The sequence below is a fragment of the Gadus morhua genome, chromosome 12 (genome assembly GCF_902167405.1).
Source record: "Gadus morhua chromosome 12, gadMor3.0, whole genome shotgun sequence".
NCBI lineage: Eukaryota > Metazoa > Chordata > Actinopteri > Gadiformes > Gadidae > Gadus > Gadus morhua.
This window is the reverse complement of record NC_044059.1, coordinates 8306318-8325584: the sequence shown is the minus strand read 5'-3', so window position 1 is coordinate 8325584 and position 19267 is coordinate 8306318. Positions and strand designations below refer to the sequence as shown.

Below are 19267 nucleotides of genomic sequence, written 5' to 3'. Positions count from 1 at the left end.
TTGACTCGGCGAACCTGAAATAATACTTTGTGTTTACGTGTGTTATATACACCGAGTAAAACACATGTACACAAGTGTGTGTAATTCCTGGAGGATTTTTTTACTTTTAACTTTTTTAATTTACTTCTAATAATAATAGGTTTAATTAAGCATCAATAGTATACATGCATACATGTAATTGTTGATGGTCAGTATCCTATTTCGCATAACCTTCATAGTTCATTACTTAAACCAGAAATGACAAATAAATACTTTGCAGAGCTAATTTACAAAAGTTATGGGTATTAAGTAGACAAATGCTCCAAGCAAACCTCAGAACAAAAAAGAAACCCTGACTTATCTTCCCCCTAATTGACTCAATATGACAAAGTTAATTATATGATATACCTATTATTGCTCGCTGTGTGTTGTAGGGTTGGGCGATCGTCTCTATTTTTGTGTTGTCCAATCACGGTCCATGGAGAAGAGACGGCAGGTTTCAAAATTCATTCGTCACTCTGATTAATGGGGCTAATCAAGCGGATATTCTGCTCCATGAGAAACAACTCTGTGTGGGTGCATAGTAGGGAGGAGATTCTAGAGGTCTGGTATTACTCTACAGACAGAATGCACAGAGACTCGAGCAGAATAGCTTTCTGCCTCATGCCTATTATCTCACCATTCACTGAGTGTTGAGTGGAAGCAGTGGGGATTTGTCTTGCTGGTGCTACAGCGGGTCTGAAGTATTCAGTGATAGTACTGCTGGGGAGTGTACTGTATGGCAATCAAATGTCAGGCTCAAGCATTATGTGCCTATTATAAACGGCTCTGTTTATTCAAAAGCAGCAAACAGCAAATGATAGATCTAATATGGAAGTTAACTGACAGTGTCTACAGCATAGTAGACCAGGCTTCACAGAGCCTAGACAAACTAACAGAGCACTTGACGCAGAATCAGGCACCAATCCTGCAATCAGCGTCAAATGCATGCTTTTCAACTTAAAAACACAACACTAACCCACAATGTTCACATGTTGTTGTTTGCAAAACTTCGAAGATATACACCGTTATGTATTAAAGTCAAATTTCCAGAAGTGGTGTTTTGTTGAAAGGTTACATTAAAGCCAGTCTAGCAAGCTATACAACATTTTCTGTTCCGTTCAATTAATTCAAGGTTATCAAATGCATGGTGATTAAATATCTTTACGGGTTACAAATAAACTCAGACCCTTCCCTATTACTCTCCATTGTTCATATTAAAATAATTCATAACAATAACATCACCAACAACATATATGCAAGTCATTTTTGTAAAATAAAACAAAATCATCAAAATGTTTTATTTTGATTCAATCAAATTGGACGATGGCAGATTTTAAAGCATAGCATTAATCAAACAAAAAGTGATGCCTGGAATGGTGTATTGAACCTCTCCTAAGTAACAATCATACTGACTAAACTTACTCAAATGCATTTCGAATATAAGGAAAGAATACCTAGAAGACTACAAAAGGCAACACAAATCTTGGCCGCTATATAACATTTATGGAACCCTTGTCTAAACACATTATTTTATTTGCTGTATGAAGAGGCCCAGATACAAATCATGACTACAAAGCTGACTATTATGAAGACGGCATAGAGCCAAAACAGAAAGCGATCGATGACGCCTGCCACCTGGATCCACTCCTCAGAGTTGTGGTTCCCTCTCTGCTGCCGGTCCACCTGCCGCCGGATGGCCTGGAGGTCTCTGCCCAACTTCCTCAGTGCGTCCAGGGTTGTGTCTACTAGATGTTTGCCCCCTGGAGGATTCATGTAAACGCCGCCCTCCTCCACTGCATCATTGGTATCTGTATGGTAATGGAGGTCTTTCACGTTTAAGTGTGTACATCTAGCCTCATTTTGTACTTTGTTGTTTGTTTTGGAACGCTGAACAGTACATTCTAGCCTAACAACACCATACCTGTTGAATGTTCTTTTGGTGGCTTTGAAGGCAGACCAACACAACATCCCAGGGTCTGAAGGAAAACGACTCTCACCCAGCGGGGGACAGGGGCCAGGCGACTGGAGCTTGAGTGGAGGTTGGTGATGAGGATTGTCTCCAACAGGCTGGCCACCATCAGAGCCAGGCAGAGAGAGAAGAAAACATCTGGGGATCAATAGGAGAGAGTGTTAGTATGCTGGTTACTTTTCAGTCCTAGCGATATAAGTTGATGTCAGCCTCACTCTGAACAAGGGTACTACTGACTTATGAGTGGTATGGTGTTGCCAGTGACCGGCAGCAAGTCATTCATAAGCAACAGGAAGACGGTGTAGCCTAAGATGAGGGTCATCTTAAAGGCCGAGCGGTCCACACTCTGTGGGGGTAACAGGAAGCTGAAGAGGTCCACTGTGATCAGGAAGCAGCTGGGGATGATCAGGTTGACCACATAGAGAGTGGACTTACGCCTCAGACCAATCTATGGGGTTTAAAAAAGATAGTTCTTAACAGGGGCATTTAAAATATTATCATTATATAAACAGTCTTTATTAACTTGACCATGTCACCATGAAGAAATGCATAATGTTACATTTTCTAATCATGAATATATCATTTTATTCAAACATACGTGAAACACAAGCTCATCACTTCCGTACGGTGGTTCTGCATCGTGTGACTCTTTATAAGCAATGATATCGATGAGCTGCCATTCTCCTACAGTAGTCATCACTTCCATTGAGTTCATCAGAATCTCCTTTATGGGAATGTTCAGTTCAACCCTGATGTCCTTGGCTGATTGAGTAGAGCATTGCATAAGAGAAGAGAGGGCAGGATGTTACACATGTACCCCTTCACCCAAAATACACCAACCAAACACAAATACAACCATAATCTGAAGGAATAACCAGACTAAAGAGACAACCAGACACAACCGTAACCATCTATATTCTTGCTCTTTCTTTATCCTTTGTCTCATTGCAAGTTGTCAATCTGTCAAGTCACGAGCTTGCGCAGTTCGCACACCACCTCAGTCTCCCGTGCCACTTCCTTCCCCGAATCGACTTGTCCAACTTCCTCTTCCTTTACAACTTCATCCACGACCACCTCAGCCTCCAGTGCCACTTCCTTCCCCGAATCGACTTGTCCAACTTCCTCTTCCTTTACAACTTCATCCACGACCACCTCAGTCTCCAGTGCCACTTCCTTCCCTGAATCGACTTGTCCAAAACCTTAAACAAACAAAAAATTAACCATAATTGCAACCAATGGACAAATGTTGGCAAACTCTCCACAATAATGCCTTCTCTGGTTTGTGTCATATGGGCATGTGTACTATGAATATCAAAGATGTTTTTAGATTAAGCATGTCAATTCATATTAACTTAAAGACTAATTAAAATTGAAGATTTGCTGTCCATCATACTACCAAAGTTTTTTTTTAATGTTTTTAATTTAAAGGGGTTCATATTTAATAGAATATAGATAGCTTTAATGATGACATTTTGAAAAAATACAATATACTAATGTATTCTATGTCATATTTCAGCCAAACCTGTATGGTTGCAGAGGAAAAACATCTCCCTTCTTACATATTAAGTATTATTTAAGTTGTAATGCTTTTTGGTTCCATTTACTCACCTTGTGTGGCAGAGAATATGATGAATACCATGGTCAAAAATGACCTGGCAGATAGCTGTTGATTAAAAACTGAGTGTTAACGACAATATTAACTAACAAAACAAGTCAATTTTACATTGTGTAACAACCAAAACTCTCTCAAAATGATCTATACTCTTAACCTGCAGTTCGGCAGCCATTATCTTGCAATTCGCTGCTCTTCGTCTGTCTTGGTTCAAATGAAAATAGATTATTAAAAAGAAGAATCATAAGAATATCACAACATATTGTCTACATTTTTGTAGTCAATTGATTGTTCAAAACGTAGCTCAAGTGAACAAAATCACAGAAACTGTTATAATAAACATACCCGGTTGAAATGCTCTTCCAGTTAAAAAAATCGCATCAACAACAAAGGTGTATATATAGCATTATTTTAAGCTGAGCGTGACTTGATAACCCCACTTGTACAAATCAAGAGGTTTCTCCTGCAGAGTGCTACTTTACTTATCGGTTGCTCAATTCAAAGTAGGGCTTAAGACATGTTTTGGAGTTTTAGTTGATCAGAATGTAGCGTGCAGATGGGGAAAAGCTAACTCATCGGTATCAAATTCAGAAAACCCTGGAACATGCAGCTTAGTGTTAGGGCCGGCATCACAAAATTTGGCATCAAAAGATAAGTCCACTGCAATTGTTTTATTCTCTTGCAGTGTCCATGTTCACAACATAATACATAAAAGAGGATTTGATGATCAAATTCGGATTCATTTGGGACAAATTCCGAGAAGCTGCAAATTCAGAACCGACCCTAGTTGGTTCCAGTGATTCTAGTATTGAGGTCAGTGACCTCAATACACTTTAACCTCTTCCTTGGTGATGGCTGGAGTGTAAACTGGGTGCAAGAGGCGTATCTGGACTGGAATGATCCAGTATACTTCCAGATACTCACAGATAATCGAATGAATCCGGGAGTACACCCTGATATGTATCAGTTTGGGGTCCTGCCTCCTGCTTGCTGTTTGAAGGAAAACATTAGCATTTCACACCTTCGTCCACCAGTTGCCATGGTGATAAATGCCCTGGGGGTGAGTTATTATACTAATATCTAACTATACTAACTATTACATCTATATTACATCTTGTGAATAGTTGCTTTTCAAGGTGATCAATCATGTTTAATTAATTATTGATTCATATTATGATTGCATGTCTATTATTCTGCATTTATTTTTTTCAAGTAAGACGCAATAGCCTATATGGTTTATTCTAGGGTAAGGGCTATCACTAACCCTACGAATGAATTATTAATTATAAAGAGATGTCTTTTACAATGATTGGTTATATTTACCTTCATAATTAAATCATATTATATAATCATATAAATAATCAACCCCTGAAGATCACTTCATTAAATTTAATCAATTTGAGATTTTGGTCATTTCCTAATCATCTCTTTTAAATCATACCATCAGCGATTTGCATTTGTATTATACATATTTTGCACTGACAGATGTCTTTCAATCTTCAACACACACTGTTCTTACAAGATTACATATTTTACTATAAGAAATACACTCTAAACCATAAGGAATACACTCCTAACTCAATAAGCGTAAAGAAGAAGCGTATTCAAAGACGTTCAACAGATTAAACGAAACCGTTATGGTCCATCGTGCACCTGAAGTACAGCTTTCCAAGGTATATCGTTATTGAAATGATCAATTTCAATATCGTCAGGTGTCTGTACTCCACCACCGACGGACTCTACTTCGGGCAATAAATGAACATCCCTTTGGGCATCAGATTGGAGGATGCAGATTGGCAATATGTGTGATGCCATGTTCATATCTTGCATCTGCCCCTTTACTGCGCTTCATTGCAAAGTTGTAATAATAAGGTTTGTAGATTTTATAGTTGAACTTCAATAATGAGTCTTCTTTTATTGTATTTTTTTTGGATAAAACATAAATGCACTTTCACTCAGCAAACTTAGCTACCAAGGGAGAACGGTCACTGACTTTTTGACCCGGGAGAACATGAGGGACCAGTATATCTGCTACAGGCCTTTCCCTCCCAGGGTAGGTTCTAGCGATGGCTTGGGTGTTCTCATCGCTGGTAATGGGGACACACAAGCTCCTTCTATGGTGAAGCTTAAAGTTTTGCGTCACCCTGCTGCAATCATTTGCATGTCTCACCAAATATTTTCCATACAGCATTACTATCTTCATCTGAGGTTATCGTATTTCTACATCGCATGTTGCCATTTTACCCCGGTCTTAATGGTGAATAATCTATAGCAACACCTGTGCCTGCTTCTCTTGTTTCCCCTTAGTATCGCACATACCTTACTTTTACATTGACTTCGTTCTTTCTTACTATATTTCATTCTTTTCTGTGGTACTTATTCCTTAGATTGATTATAAAATGATTAACATGAATGGCTGAATACCCTTTAATTCGTAGTTATTACAATAACATGTTATTATTATGATTGTATTAATATGGGAAATTAAAAGCCTTTAAAGCCTGGGATCCTCCTGCTATTTTAGATTTGTATAAACAAGCTCTATTCTTAGGATTCTTATGCACTCTTAAAAAATTTTTTATTTACTTTCCACATTCGTTCTGAATCATGTTCTTTATTTTGTAGTTGCTATTCTAAGTATTCGAATTGAGTAGAAGCAGACTAATTCACATATGTGTATACAATATTGAATGTTGTTCTCAAACACACACACTTATAAGATACAGTTCAATGTTGTTCACAAACACACACACTTATAAGCTGTGCTTAAAATAATTTGTCAAGTGGGAGCTCCCGGAGCGCTGAGGACGAGTAGGAAAAAAGAGGCGGGGGGGGGGGGGGGGGGGGGGGGGGGCTGTGGTGGACGCTTTCGTACAACCCACACAAAATCTCATGTTCAATGCTGTAGGCTTATTTAGTCAACATCGCAAGAAATTAGCCTACTAAAGCCTTGTGAATGGGGATGTACCCAGAAAAAATAGTAAACATATGTTAGGTTGGAGAGACACACAGCCACACGTTATAAAGTTTACCGTTGTTTACTAACAGTTGAGGAATAATGTCATGCACTCGCAGGTGCGTCATTGAGTCATTGTATTCTCAACACAACAAAATACACCAAGTCCTTGAAAATGGATCTCCGTCGCATCAAAAGATGAAAACAAATAGATAGGCTACCTCATAGATTATACAGTAGGCCTAGTTAGAACAACAATCTGGCATGACAACTTGGCCACGTTAACAAATAGATACATATTATTAACCAGAACAATACCAGAATACCACAAAAACCATAATAATAATAAAGTTCATTTTGGCCTTCTTGCCCCTCTTCTCCGCAGCCACTTTCGCTAACTCCTCGCAGATTTATCACACATCACTCAACCGACTCGCGTCACTCCAAGTCCAACCTCTCTTGCTGCACATCTGAACAAAACACACACATGCACACAGTATTACACACACACACACACACACACACACACACACACACACACACACACACACACACACACACACACACATACACACTCACACTCACACTCACACTCACACTCACTCACTCCAGATCCAGCTGGCGGAGCGCACGTCAGAGCTTCCGGAGCGCGCTCCCCCTTGCTCCCCCTCAAATTAAGCACTGCTTATAAGGTACGGTCCATGCAGTGTAGTGCAATGAACACCCCTGTGACCGGTTCTCTCTCTCAACAATCAATGATGCACAGAGAAATGCAACACTGCAAAAAACGAGAATAGATCCGGGGCTTTCACAAAAAATATGCGGCTTTAGACAGGCCTAGCGACAACTAGATACACAATTGTACAGAACTTACTCATATCATACTCCATTCCTCCGACATCTAAAATAGTATAGTAGTTAATATTACGTAAGAGTGACACGCAAGTCATGACAAACATAGTTTGTGCCTTATGCAAAACGTTATTCCAAAGTAAGTCGATTTAATTTCAGACATTTTATTTAGTAAACCAACACATGACAGGTACAACAGTTATGCAACATAAATCCATGTCCAAACCTCAACCATCAATAGATATCCACACTGACTAAATTGACCAATTGAAATAGATCCATGTCAAATAATCTGTATATATAAGGAATGACTAAGGTTAACAACCATTATATTAATCATATTGAAAAGATCTCAAAATACATTGTTCTATGACCTTAATGATAAACCCAGAGATAGATCCTAGTTATACAGCTGACTGATAAGAAGCAATCTCTCTCTCTCTCTCTCTCTCTCTCTCTCTCTCTCTCTGTCTCTCTCTCTCTCTCTCTCTCTCTCTCTCTCTCTCTCTCTCTCTCTCCCTCTCCCCCTCTCCCCCTCTCCCTCTCCCTCACGCAAAATACATGCATGCCAAGTAGTGGGAAGTAGATCTGCTGCTTTAATGACACACAGAGGACCTAAAAAACGTATAGAGCTGACTGACAGGAAGCAATCAATGATGTATAAGTGAAACCTTTCTGAGAAACCATTTCATAACCTGTATGAACGTACCCAGAAGCAGATCATAGTTACACAGCTGACTAATAGGAAGAGAGCGTAGAACCAAAACAGAAAGCGATCAATGATGGAAGCCACCTGGATCCACTCCTCAGACTTCTGGTCCCCACTCAGCTGCTGGTCCACCTGTAGCCGGATCGCCCGGAGGTCTCTCCCCAACTCTCTCAACTCTGCCAGCTGAAGGGCTGAGGGAGCATTCCTACCCGATTTGACCTCCTCGCTCACAGCATCGGGATGCGCCTCTGTATTGGAGAGATGTGCCGAACAATATGCCGCTTGTAGTTTGGTTGTGGGTGTCTATTACAGTAATATCAAGCATTCAGTTTGTCAATATAATCTAACCCTAGCCTAACAACACCATACCTGTTGAATTGTCTTGTGGTGGGTTTGAAGGCAGACCAACACAACAACCCAGGGTTTGAAGGACCACTACTCTCACCCAGCGGGGGACAGAAGCAAAGCGACTGGAGCTTGAGTAGAGGTGGGTGATGAGGATTGTCTCCAACAGGCTGGCCACCATCAGAGCCAGGCAGAGATAGAAGAAAACATCTGAGGATAAATAGGAGACAGTGTTGGTATGCTGGTTACTTTTCAGTTCTTGCTATACAAGTTGATGTCATCCTCACTCTGAACAAGGGTACTACTGACTTATGAGTGGTATGGTGTTGCCAGTGACCGGCAGCAAGTCATTCATAAGCAACAGGAAGACGGTGTAGCCTAAGATGAGGGTCATCTTAAAGGCCGAGCGGTCCACACTCTGTGGGGGTAGCAGGAAGCTGAAGAGGCATGCATTCCAGAGCATCCATTGATTTTTCTATCCATGTGGGGTCTTACTTGTGTGGGTGTAGGAGTTGAAGGTGAAATTGCAGTTCTGGAAGTCAAAGAGGAAGGTGTAGATGTACAGCCTGCATTAGCTAACCACTCTGACAGGGCTGTAGTGGTAGATCTTGCCATTAGAATTGACATGTACATAAGGCACAAATGGTGTGTTTTGCGAAACGCTGTAGGACGGCAAAAAAACACATTTCACACTTCTTTCGAGCAATGTTTACGTCTTTAGATATGAGATCAGTATTATTATTATTATTTTATATCAAAGTTATATCACTTTTGAGATTTGATTGGTTAGAGGAGTAACGGTGATTTAGGAAAATAAGTACGTTCCTTAATTGAATAGACATTTTTCCACTCCTGAGGTTCACATGAGTGTGGATAAAAGCAATGGAATAATTTGGTTCACATTTTGTAGATCATTGGAGCTAAAGGCATAAACTTATGGAACACCATAAGACAATGACAACATTTGATCCATACGTTTCGTCTCTGTGTTTCACACTTGATTATTGTAGTTGTGCATGAATCTTACAATACATTGATGACCATATCTGGTGTCCAAAACTGGGTTCTAGGTAACGTTATCTCTTCTGTGCCGCACTGCTCTGGATCCCAGCCGATGAACTCATTCTTCCATACCTGGTCGCTTAAGCAGAGCTGCAATGCCAGAAGAAATTAAACATCCTGTCATTCTATCCAAAGACTTTCACATTGCTGACCTCATTCTACGACACATTCATGGAGGTGGGACATGGTGGTCGAAACCATACGCTATCCAGACTATGTCAGAAATATTGGATTCCTGGTGCCACAGTATTGATCAGAAAAATCCTGTCTCAATGTGTTTTCTGTCGGCGTATAAATGCTATTCCTGGACAACAGCAGATGGCTGATCTACCCTCGGATAGAGTCTCTCCAGATGAACCACCATTCACAGACGTTGGAGTCGATTACACTTGGGTTAGGAAAGGACCGAGACACTTAAAATGTTCTCACCGACACGGCAGATATTTTTCACCTCAAGTAAGATGAACTAAATACAGAGCTTTGGATTACTATAATAGTTTTTTATTGTAGATATTTAATTGAAATTGAATATAAGACCAAACAAATTCAACAGCACACGTCTACAAAACTCTAGAGAACATACACTCCATGTCCAGTTGAGGGAGCTCAACACTGTTTATATTTTCTAGAATGTTAAATCACCCTCTAGTGTACATTTGGTTTAATAGCTCGTGTTGCATAGATTGACCAGGTATATACGTTGAAAACTGTTTGCATAAACAATGCTTTGCGTGTTCTCGAAGGAGCTCGATGCAAGCAAAGAGATACTTATTATACCGTGCAAAAGAGAGGGTTAGAATTGACATGATTAACATCATCATCAAAGGCAAACAGTGCATTTATGCACCTGTTGCATCTTGTCACCCAATGGTTCCATCTTGTTCCATCTTTACTTTTTGAATGAAAAGTTACAGTACACGTTTTATTTCTCGTTTATAACATTATAAGATCATTATTATAACATTCCAAGTTAAAAATATAATATGAAAGTGCTTTATATTTATAAAAGTCCATGAAATGTTTTGTCCACTGTACAAAAACCAACCATCTTTACTCTGACACAACCATCTCTACTCTGACACAAAAGTAAACACACACAAAATGTGTTTACTTTGTGTCACATACTTTATATTACATATATAAATGAACATAACCACGGGTTCCATGTTATAACCATTGAGTTCATTGGTCCACGCTTTGTGCCCTTGCTCTCAATTCAATACAACTTAAATCTCTTTACATTGAGGCTCTTAGTGTCCATTAAGTCGACGGTCTCAGACCTAATTAAACACTATGATAATCACTGATAATGATTAGCTTGTGCTGATCCACAGACAGAAGAGACACCTTGTTGCCTTGAGTGTCCAGAATACCCTGGGCTGCTTGTGTTGTTTGGGTTAAGGTGCTTGCTCCCTCTATGGTTCTTTGAGGCATTCCAGAGTAGGGAGTCTCAGGAAGCTTGTCCGGCCGACCTCTGGGCCTACTGTCGTTTGCCGTTGGAATGAGCACTCCTGGTCGCTTCATCATACTTTGGAATTCTTGAAAGTCATCGTCCAAGGAAACAAGGCTGCATGCAGGGGAAGGGCAGGACGCCTCAGAAGGATTTGAAACCCAGACGTTGAATGACGGTTTCTCCTCAACGGAAACACGTTCCATCATGCTGGACCGGTCACCTTCTCCAACTAGGAGTGACTCTTTCAAGTTGTCACCAGACTGAGAGGAGCCAAAGCCATGCAGGTCGGAGGAAGAAGTGGTGTCACCCGGAGAACAGCTATACGAGAGGTCTACCTGCAGAGCCTCTGATTGGGATAGGCTCCCCGATTCAGTGTTCCGCGACTGATAGGAAAGGTCAGTTTTCATATGGGATGGATCGAAAGGCTGCCTCTGTCCAGTCAGCTGGAAAAAAGGCACCTGAGAATCTGGAAAAGGGTTGTGTACCCCACCCCACAACATTCTGGGTTTGTAGAAGGACTCACTAAGTACAGCAGGCGGGTTGGCAGCGTATAACCCCTGGGTCCCAGAAGAAGACATGGAATATGTCATGTTCTCAAAAACGGAGGGGCTGGAGGTCCCAGCGATTGGATTGTAACCAGTGTTGCTGTGGGCAACGATGTGGCAGGGAGCTGTGGAGAGCTGGGGGAAGGCCATACGCATGGCTTCCTCCACATCGGAGATTAGGTCAATGGAGACCTTCTGCGAGTCATCCAGAGACGAGGACACGCTTTCAGCTCCGGTACTTTGAAGGGAATTACCACCGCTGTCCCTGGAAGATAAAGCAGGAGAGGAAGACTGTAATTTGTGATGTTTCGAGAGTCATTTAATGGAGTGACATCATCATTCTCACTCCTGTGACTACGGTATTTTCGTATAACAGTTTGTTGAATTTCATGTACAGGACAGTGAAGACTTTTTGAAACAAAAGAGGGCCAGCAATATTAACCCACAATGGTTTTTCGTCAAATTCGTCCTCTTTGCAGGCCTCAACATAGACAGAGTCCAGGGTAGTTTCCTGCGGCGTAAGCACCTGTGAAACGGTCGGAAAATTGTTAAAACAATGTGTGAATCCTCCCGTTTTATATCCCATGATGATTCTTAAAAGATTTGGCCTATTGGTCAAAGGTCCATTGTGTAGAATTTAGTAGTAACTAGTGGTGAGGTGGCAGTTTGCAAAAGACTGAAAATGTCCCCCTCACCAACGACAACAGTGGCCTGTGTTTGTGAAATTCCATAAAGCTGTGTACCTTGTGATCTCCTGGGACCATGAATAACAAAGTTGAGTTTTTATAGTCGCCAACGCTATCCCACCAACTCTCCTTCAACCTAGAGACAAATGGAACAAATAGAATTTTATAAAAACCTTTTTCATATCATCTTTTAACAAAGTTTACTGATGACATCATGACACAAGTAACTGTGAGGATAAGGGCATCTCACCGTGTGCAGAATAGATACAGGAAACTGGTGATGATATAAGCAGCAACACACAGACTCACAATGACCGCAACCGCAATGGTGGTAGGTGACACAGCTGAAAAAGAACATGCAGATATTATGTATGAGAAAAACATCATAATCTTTTCACCGTCTCCCACTACCAGTTTATACCATTCCTTCATTAACTCGAAGAAAATGCTAAATTTACTGCATTTATGTATGTCTGTTGATTAGCCCAGAGACATATACGCACTGGTGGGCCGTCAGGGCCAGCAGGGGCTTCTCTGCTGGACCTGTCAAAATCTAAATAATATATCGATATAATTTTTTTCAAAATTATATTAATTTGTGTCTGAACACATCTTAATTCCATATTTTTTTCAGTACATAATTCCAAAAGGAAAACCGTTTTTTTTGTAAGGCTGAGCTCAGCTGAATACGCATCACAGCTAGGGTACATGGACCGGCGGGGCCAGCACTAAAAGTACTGCTAGCCTTTCGCTGAAGCTGCCACCTCCCATTCGATAATAAATTTGACTGACGTGTGTAATCAGCCAATCAAATGTTGATGTGTAGTAATAGAACGGCCCCAGGTCCCAGCAATATGCCGGCGCTGGCCCCCCGGTGATGTCATCAGCAAATTTTGAATCGTTGGCGGTACAGCGTTGATAGTGAACTTCTTTGGCCACCGCCTTCACAGCACCTACCTAGCGATCCTGTTAATGATTTTCTTCGTTTGCCTTCTTCAAGGCAATCCTTTGGAGAGAAGACAGATTTAATTTCAAGAGGAAGTCCTACACCGAAGCTGGATGGGCTGACCCAGGCCGGTAAAGGTTTTGTGCGGCACTTTACAGAGTGCAACTACAGCCGCTATGACTGGCTAGCGGCTAGCACCGTTCAGAACAACCTATTCTACTCGCTGTGTTTGCTGTTCAACATCAGTGAGGGGACATGGAACAGCGCCGGATTTAGCAGTCTTAACAGCTTCACCAAGGCAGCTTTAAAACATCAGGCCATGGGTGATGGGCGAGTTTTACTTTGCACTGTGTAGGAGCGATAATGTTGTTGTGGTACTATAACACATTTTTTTAAATGGTTGGAAACGCAAATATATTGCTGGAATTTGGGCAGTAGGCTTAATGGTAATGCTGTGTGTGGATGCCACTTAATAAGCTTATTAAATGAACCCGTTCACTACTACTCCTGTTGGCTTAATATTCTGCCTGGAATAGCTGTTGTAAAATATGTGGCATAAAGGCCTACTTGTATGTTTCATTTTTGTTAATGAACTGGCGTTGCACTTGTACTATTGACGCTATAGGCTACTTTTTTGAATCCGTTGAAGTTGCGAAGGCATCCGGTGAAAATAACAATAACTGTGAACACTTGTTTTTGTTTCATGTGTGTGATGTGCAATCTGGTTGCGGAGTGACATAAGGAAAGATCTGATGGTGATGCTGCATTATTCTAGCTCTGTGGTAATGCAAAGTGGTGTGCGTGTGCGCTGTTGTTGTTGCTGAAGATCAACTGTCTTGTTGTGGATGTTATGCAGTAGCGCATTGTGGCTGTATTGGCACTGAATAGGAAATTTGTGTGCATGTCTGAGTGTTTGGGGGTTTGCCGTTGGTGGAGTTTGTTACGGAAGGCCCTGACTTAAACCCCACGGTACGCTACTGCATATACACCGCATTGTCTGCTTTGACCCCTAACTGTGATACAGCAACGTTGCTGCAATAATAGAGGCCAAGACAAACTTGTAGACAGAAACAAGTAAACGGGGAGCCGTGCGTATTCTTGATCAAAAGTAATGTAACGATTAGCTTTCTCAACGGATTTCCATGAGAGACTTTCCTATTCATTTTTATTCATATTATAAATAGACATATTTATTACAAAATAAAAATGTACTGTTTTCTCCACGTAGATCATTAGAGATCCCATGGCATGCTACTTTATATAGCTTTTAGTGGGCCCCTAATACAGTACTTGAAGACGTTCAAGAAATTCAGCCTTGGTGCAGAATTACAACCACTACGAGCCAGTCCCACAATGAGCTTTCCTCAAACGTGCCGTTTTTTAGAGACGGGTCAAGGTGGAGGATAGGGGTGTGGCTCTGAGCAACTTGCGGCCACGGTACCATGCGCTCGCGTTTACAGCGGATGTATCACAATGGCGAGGCGCACACAGCTTTTGGCTGTGTTCTGTAAATATTCTAGAACAGTCCGGGTGCTCCGGACTAAATTATATCATATTAAACATAGATATCTATATCATCTAATATATTATCACGGCCAAAAACTGTGTGCGCCTCCAGACGATATTATGAATCTCAAACGACTGCGTCGGGTTTTCCGATTTCTCTGGTTCTTCCACTTCCACATCAATCTGAAAGTACACTGAGCTGCGACATGGAGGAGAAAGGGATTTTTGCCCATGATTGTTGACCGTGATCGTCTCCCGCCGGAGCCCCGCTGCCCGCTGCCGAGGCACCGTGGCTTCGGCAGCGGGCAGCGGGGTTCCGGCGGGAGACGATCGCGGGCAACAATCCCTTTCTCCTCCATGTCGCGGCTCATGTACTTCAGGTAGTCAAAGCCAAAGTTCCTTTCCCCCAATTCCTGCTCAACCTTGGCTGAGATATACCCCACTACGAGTCTCTCTGTGGAAATACCAGCGACGTCAGAGAACCCGTCGTGTTATACGCCATAACACCAACAGCAGAACGGTTATCCAAATATATAACAAAGAACACTTGCGTTACAGTGTGTGTATTCACACACACACACACACACACACACACACACACACACACACACACACACACACACACACACACACACACACACACACACACACACACACACACACACACACACACACACACGTGGTGCTTGCACGGTCGTAGCTCATTGTCTCATTGGCAGGCCAAATTCTCTGGGCGGGCAAGGCAGAGAAAGGGGAGGTAACTTGGCCCCTTATGACGACATATGGGAACAATTTTGAAATCGGAGGGTGTAGCATTCATTTTTTAAAGGTAGAGCAGGATACCTAGTGGTTGTTTTACAACTAACGCCATTCCTAGCTACTGGGGGGCCATAGGCAGGCTAGGGGAACTCATATGAACGTTAGAAAACCACTGGAAATTATTTTCATGCCATGGGGCCTTTAACCCTTGAATTAAAACAAATCATTCTAACCAGTATTGTATCATACATGAGAAAAACGTCTGAGCCTTTCCTACCACTTGTATATACAATTTCTTCATTAACTGGTGGGAAATTTACTGCATTCATGTAGCTTGTTTGATACCACGAATAGGATGCACATATATATACAGTTTCTTGCAGATGCAGATGCAGATGTTTTTTGAAACCTGCCCGGCAACGGACAACCCAATCAAATCAGTTGTCAAGTTGTCAACAACTGATGACGTAGGCCGGTAAAAATTTGGCAGCCGGTACAAATTTGGCATGACAGGGCCGTAGGCAGGCTAGGGGAACTCATATGAATGTTAGAAAAACCTCAGGAAATTATTTTCATGCCATGGGACTTTTAACCCTTGAATTCAAAGAAATCATTCAAACCGGTATTTTATATATATATGAGAAAAACGTCTGAGCCTTTCCTACCACTAGTATATACAATTTCTTCATTAACTGGTGGGAAATTTACTGCATTTATGAAGCTTGTTTGATACCACGAATAGGATGCACATATATATACAGTTTCTTGCAGATGCCATCCGATAATACTCATTATCATCCACTAGAATCTGTGTACGTACACCGGGATAGGCGGAGATAGAGAGGGATGGAACTGAGACCAGCAGGAGTTTAGGTAGCAGAGCCGGCAGTAGCCTGATAGGTAGGGACCAGAGATAGGGGGTTTAGATCTTACGGGTGGTGAATGTCAGGTCTCCACTTCTTTCACTGTAGAACGCAGAGTAGCTCTGCACGCTGACCAGGTACTCTGTACTCGGCTCCAGGGACTTGCCCAAAATCTCATAAGACTCCATGGACGAAACGTTCACTTTCTGCAACAGAAAGACTACAGCTTCAACGGCATGGTTCAGAAATAAATATCAGTCTGGGTTTCATCTACAGCCTATGTTAGGCTCCAGCCAACACTTTGTTTGACCAAGACAGGCAGCACGGAATTAAATCCTAACACCAACAGAAGAATCCAAACCTTTACCAATTTTTCCAAATACACCTGAATAACCAACAACGACATTTCTACACATGTGGAAATTCCACAAATAGCCAATTATTACCGACACATTTACATTACATTGGGTCATTTATACTTTTGTAATGGTACTTTTTACAGGATATTCTGCCTTTGTGTGGTTGAGTCTGTAGAGAGATCGACTTCAGTGATGAAATTAGAAAGTGACTGACATGTAGATGTCAATGGATGTTATGTAGGCCTTGAACCGGGGTCTCTTGTGTAAATGGACATACCGTGCCGTTCTCTCCTTTTTTGCAGTAGTTCAGCAACACCGTCAGCTTGAAGGTTTTTTTTTTTTCGTATTTTGTGTCCCACATCACCAGATAATTCTCATTTTCTCTTGTCACCGAAGTGATACATGGGGCTTTGGGTTTTACTGGGGTAAAGATTAGACAGTGAATATAGACAAAGTTCAGGTAGGGGTTAAACAGCGAATACAAAGAAAGGTCATTAAAGAGAAGGTAGGGGTAAGACAGTTAAAACAGAGATATTAATGAAGGAGCAGGTAGGTGTTAGACAATGATAATACATCCATAATTAAGAAGCAGGTATAGGTAATAGACAGTGGCTGCAGAGACAGGTCATTAAAGAGCAGGCACGGTTAAAACAGAGACAGGTTATTAAGATGAGGGGTTATTAGACAGTGAATACAGAGTGACAGGTCAGTCATGAGAAGAGGATGCCATAGACATGTACAGGCCAATGCTGCGTCCATGTGTATATGTCACTTGGAGGAAACATAGGCTAGGCCTACTGGTCCTTAGCCTATGGAGCAGGTATGACTTTTTTCAGGTATGAAACTGCTTGCTTAAACTCACTGTTGTCGTAAGCTGAGATGTTTTTGAACTCCACTAGAGCCCCAGCTTTCTGCAGCGTTGTATTGTAAATGTCCGCCACATTAAACCTCATAAAAAAGCAGGTTAAAGTTAGAAGCACATTCAATAATAGTTATTCAACAGATATGTGCGATTTGTAAAATAAAATCTTTACCCATTGATGTCCAACGAGCAACTGCACCTTCCCGTCCGAACTGGGTCCGGTGTTAAATTGCAACTCCTCTCACTGAAAAGTAAAATAAAGCACAATATTTTATATTTTTTAATAACTTCCAATAGTGACGTCACTATGAATCATGAACGAATGTTTATAGACCTAGGCCTACAATGTTACTTGGCATTTCATATTTTCAAATCAATGTATTAATGTTTGGCATTAATAATTACGTGTATCTTTGTGTGCCTTCCACTCGGGTGTTGAGTGTGTACTCAGCGCAGCTCGGATCGTCGGGCGGGGGATTGAACGCACACATCATCAGCCTGTCGAAGTCGTTGTCGCAGTGAAGATTGAGCCCTGTGTTTTCAAAACGATATTAACATTGTATTACAAGTAAGGAAAAATGAAACACCGCAAATCTCACTGAGTAGGTTTCAATGGAAGACTTTCTTACCTTGCGCTGCCATAGAAATACAGTTTAGAAGGAAAACGCCAAAGTAAAACCTAAATCCAATAGAGAATAACATGTCACACCATTATTATTACACTGAATGCATTCACATAAACTGGTACACAATCTTAGTTTACCGTAAACCTGGTATCCGCTCCATTGTCGACTAAAAGTATTGTTAAGTTTCCTGAAAACGAAACCACTTCCTTGTGCGTCCTTGCGTTTCGTTGATGCTATAAATTTGGCTAGACCCAATGGAAATGCCCCTCCTTTTTACATTGGAGAAGGAGGAAGTTCTGCATCACGTTTCCAGAGAATCTAATGAATCATCAAGTGTGTAATTCCTGGAGGATTTTTTACTTTTAACTTTTTTAATTTACTTCTAATAATAATAGGTTTAATTAAGCATCAATAGTCTACATGCATACATGTAATTGTTGATGGTCAGTATCCTATTTCGCATAACCTTCATAGTTCATTACTTAAACCAGAAATGACAAATAAATACTTTGCAGAGCTAATTTACAAAAGTTATGGGTATTAAGTAGACAAATGCTCCAAGCAAACCTCAGAACAAAAAAGAAACCCTGACTTATCTTCCCCCTAATTGACTCAATATGACAAAGTTAATTATATGATATACCTATTATTGCTCGCTGTGTGTTGTAGGGTTGGGCGATCGTCTCTATTTTTGTGTTGTCCAATCACGGTCCATGGAGAAGAGGTTTCAAAAAAACGGCAGGTTTCAAAATTCATTCGTCACTCTGATTAATGGGGCTAATCAAGCGGATATTCTGCTCCATGAGAAACAACTCTGTGTGGGTGCATAGTAGGGAGGAGATTCTAGAGGTCTGGTATTACTCTACACTGTAAAAAATAGTTGTGCCCATTAGTCATGATAACTTCTAATTCATTGTCAGTATGACTACAAATTATTGAAACAGTTGGGATAACTCAGAATTTTGTGTTTATGTCTTCTCAACTAGTGAAAAGTTTTCAAACTAAGAAACATGATTCAATTGAAATTAAGAATGTCAGTCAAAAGGATGTACGGATAATCGCTTCTGTCATTGGCTGCCTACGTCAGCCAATGACAGTCCAAAAAAACCGTTGACAGGCAAAAAACCTTTCTGCTG

The 19267-nt window shown here is 41.1% G+C and overlaps 1 protein-coding gene and 1 pseudogene across 1 annotated transcript; both read right to left on the bottom strand.

Annotated features, from left to right (window-relative positions):
• Positions 1–1408: 1408 nt before the first annotated feature.
• On the bottom strand, positions 1409–10787 carry LOC115555847 (5-hydroxytryptamine receptor 3A-like; annotated as a pseudogene).
• Positions 10006–18404, bottom strand: LOC115556334 (uncharacterized). The gene is made up of 11 exons (XM_030373541.1): positions 18269–18404; positions 18135–18184; positions 17911–18037; positions 17678–17749; positions 17506–17591; positions 16921–17063; positions 16355–16490; positions 12461–12554; positions 12268–12346; positions 11971–12050; positions 10006–11789 (listed from the first exon to the last, which is right to left on the bottom strand). The coding sequence occupies exons 1-11, from the start codon at positions 18289–18291 to the stop codon at positions 10811–10813; spliced, it is 1869 nt and encodes a 622-aa protein (XP_030229401.1). The 5' UTR covers positions 18292–18404; the 3' UTR covers positions 10006–10810.
• Positions 18405–19267: the final 863 nt, after the last annotated feature.

Excerpts from the sequence above, each read along its gene's own strand:
- LOC115556334 (XM_030373541.1), bottom strand. The coding sequence starts at position 18,291 with ATGGAGCGGATACCAGGTTTACG. Across the intron at positions 16,491-16,920 it reads AAAAAGGAGAGAACGGCACG|AAAGTGAACGTTTCGTCCAT; the intron begins GTATGTCCATTT and ends TTTCTGTTGCAG. Across the intron at positions 12,347-12,460 it reads CTGTATCTATTCTGCACACG|GTTGAAGGAGAGTTGGTGGG; the intron begins GTGAGATGCCCT and ends ATTTGTCTCTAG.